Source organism: Atta cephalotes, assembly GCF_000143395.1.
Source record: "Atta cephalotes unplaced genomic scaffold scaffold00005, whole genome shotgun sequence".
In the NCBI taxonomy this organism is placed as follows: Eukaryota; Metazoa; Arthropoda; class Insecta; order Hymenoptera; family Formicidae; genus Atta; species Atta cephalotes.
In genome coordinates, this window is record NW_012130069.1 from 7,050,263 (window position 1) to 7,053,435 (window position 3,173).

The window sequence follows — 3,173 nt, forward strand, 5'->3', positions numbered from 1 at the left end:
TTTGCCATAGTAAAATTATGCGACGTAGTTTGAATAAAAAAAAACTAAGAATTATTTTTTTTCATATATTTTCAAATTTTCTCATCGCATAATTTCACATGCAAAAACGTAAATTTATTTATGTTATTTATTTTAAAAAATTATTATATAATTTAAAACAATTGTAAAAAGCCAATATGAAGCAAAGGATAAATAGCTGCATAAAAAACGTTAATGACTTGATCTGATAAAACGCCAAGATGAGTATTTCTTTTACATCTACTTCCAGAATCTCTTTAATTTTTTCATGAGAGGAAAAATCGATCTTTGTCGTACTCTGTTAACATTACATTTAAAATCTTTAGATATATTGACTATTTAATTATTTTTTAATTATTTTATATTTAATTATTTTAAACTAATATAGTTATTTAAAACGTTTTACGAATTACAAAATCAATTGACTTTCGAACTTTGGACGTTTCGATTCCGCGTGATTTCAATGATTTAATCTTCTAAATGAGTGTCTAATTATTATCGAATTCACTCAACTGGAAGGATTACTTTCGAAGTTGAGGTGCGACGCAGCAGTTATTGTCATAACAACTTCAAAACTCAGACGGATAAACAATGAGATTTCTCCTTCAGACTCTGTATTATTTTTCCGTTATCTGTATAAGTAAATCGAATCTGGCACCTGGCCAAAATCGGCGGAGTAACAAAATCGAGAACAGGCTAGGATTCGAATTAGCAAGTTACGAATGGTTCATGCATGTAAAGTTGAGTTCGCCGTAAGTGATAGTGGTAACGTCCCAAATTGATTATACTAAACCCGAAAACGGACCAGATTCGTCGTCTCGGTTCGTGTGAACAACAAAGTCGGGACGAGCAATTAAGATTTCCCCCGAGACGCACCAATGTAATGCTTTTGTTCTACGCCGTACATTGGAAAGTTCATTGTTATATGCAGAAAACGTCTCTAATTCCCAGTCCCAAAACCAATCTTGTATAGATAGATCCTTGAAAAACAGGAAAGAATATATTTAAAAAAAAACTCAAATTCTAAAGCACGAAGTTATATATTAATTTTTACACTCTTCATATACAATTTTAACATTTTTAAACACTCGAAAATTAATTCCAAAATTAATTCCGAAAATTAATAGACATTAATTAATAACATTAATTAATTACACATGAAATTAAATAACAATAATAATTCAAATGGTTGAAAGTTTATTTAAAATTAAACATATTTAAAAAAAAACAGGATCAAATCATTTTCTTATTATGGAAAAGTCAATTTTAAATCAATGGATTTGCAAATTAAGAAAAATTTAGAATCTGAAACTCCTTGCATAATGGATAATCAATAATAATATTCGGAAAATTTCATATTTCGTAATTGTAAGAGAAAAGCTCCCCTATTAAACCAAGCGCGCATTAAACATCTGACGCTCCAAAGCGTCATATCTCTCGCCAAGAGAGATGTTTCTCATTAATTTCCGCTGTGTAAAACGAGGAGCTAGTAAAACATATGCACAGCTTCGAGACCGGTGGCATTTACAACCCGATAATTAAATTGTTACGAGACATTGCGAAATACGTGGAAAATCTTTGTTAACGATATCGTATTTATCAATGTCGCAAAGCTGTGACAAACATGTTTCTAATTAAGAATATCATCGCGTCAATTTTATATCAATCTGGTAACTAATTTGGAGATGTTATGTATGTGTATGTATATATATATATACACGCTCATTTATTACAATAATGACACAATTCAGAAAACAAAGGTTTCCTGAAAATGAGTTTTAAATCATTAAAATCTTGAATATTAATTTTAATATATAATTTTGGTACATAACTACTAAATTTAGAGAAATAAAAGTATGTTCTTTTAAAATATCTTTTTTTCCTTTTTTTCTCTATATTTTCATACTTTTTTTTGTAATGAATTTAAAAATGTCAATTTTCAAGTTATTTATTGTTGTAGCAAATGAACAATATATATATATATATATATATATATATATATATATATTTATTATAAATATATATGTATATCTACATACATATTAGAAAACAATCAAATTTTAGCATAATTCATGCTTGCACAATATTAGCAATCATTTTTTAAAATTGAAAATATTTGTATTTAATTTATTATACAAATTAATTCCTTTAAATGTTATTAATTTCAATTTCTCGAACTATTAACTTGTACTGAATATTGTTTCGATCTTTATTGAAAACAGAATTGTTACGTAAAAGAAAAGAATTTACCATGTGCGTCTCGGTAATAAGCATGCGTCACGCTTCGGAACCTTTCCTGGCCGGCTGTGTCCCATATCTGCAGCTTGATCGGCGTGTCGTCGACGGTGACAACTTTGTTCTGCAAAGGCAGAAAAGGTACTTCTTTGAATTTCTGTAGTCCTACGAGGACTAAGTTTTAATAAATCACGAAGATATCGTCGTCCAATGTGAGTAACACTTCGTTGTATAAAGAATCATTAATTAAAAGTTCATTAACATTCTTTGTTAATCGCATACAAGGTAAATGTAAAATGAAATATCTCTAAAGTCTCACCCTAAAATCAATGCCGACAGTCGTTATATAGTTTCCCGACAAGAAGCGACCGTCACGGAAACGTGTCAGAAGACAAGTTTTTCCAACGCCGCTGTCACCGAGTAACATCACCTGCATTGAGCAACGATTGTTCAGGTAATCGTTTCATTCTTATTCCATTCTTACTTGCTCATCCGTCCTTGTAATGTTAATCTCAAATTTTCATTCCGATCAAACTAATATTTTAGAAGATATATAAAAACAGATAATATATGTCTACATAGTGAATTCAGTTGCTTGCATTACAAATTAGTGCACATACTTACATACTAAAAGCTATTATACATAAAGTTAACAAAGTTAAAAGCACATAAATATGTTAAACAATTAAACACCCGATAATACTGATGCACATTATTTAATGAAATATATATAATTTCATTGTCGAAATTGATTATATTACATCAATGCATTTAGATAATTTATATAAAATAGCCTTTAACATGTATTGATTCAGTAGTGCGAATGAATTCACCAATAGTTAACCATCCATTAAACAGTAGTAGCCACAATTTCCAGAAAGAGAGAGAGAGAGAGAGAGAGAGAGAGAGAAGAAAGTAAA

The 3,173-nt window shown here is 29.3% G+C and overlaps 1 protein-coding gene across 1 annotated transcript in view; it reads right to left on the minus strand.

The window, feature by feature from the left end:
- The window catches only part of LOC105626627 (ras-related protein Rab-37), a 77,804-nt gene that overhangs the window by 1,076 nt on the left and 73,555 nt on the right, over positions 1-3,173 (minus strand). The window contains exon 4 of the mRNA XM_012207920.1: positions 2,269-2,377. Within this exon, the coding sequence (XP_012063310.1) occupies positions 2,269-2,377 (109 nt within the window). The remainder of the gene's footprint in view (positions 1-2,268; positions 2,378-3,173) is intronic.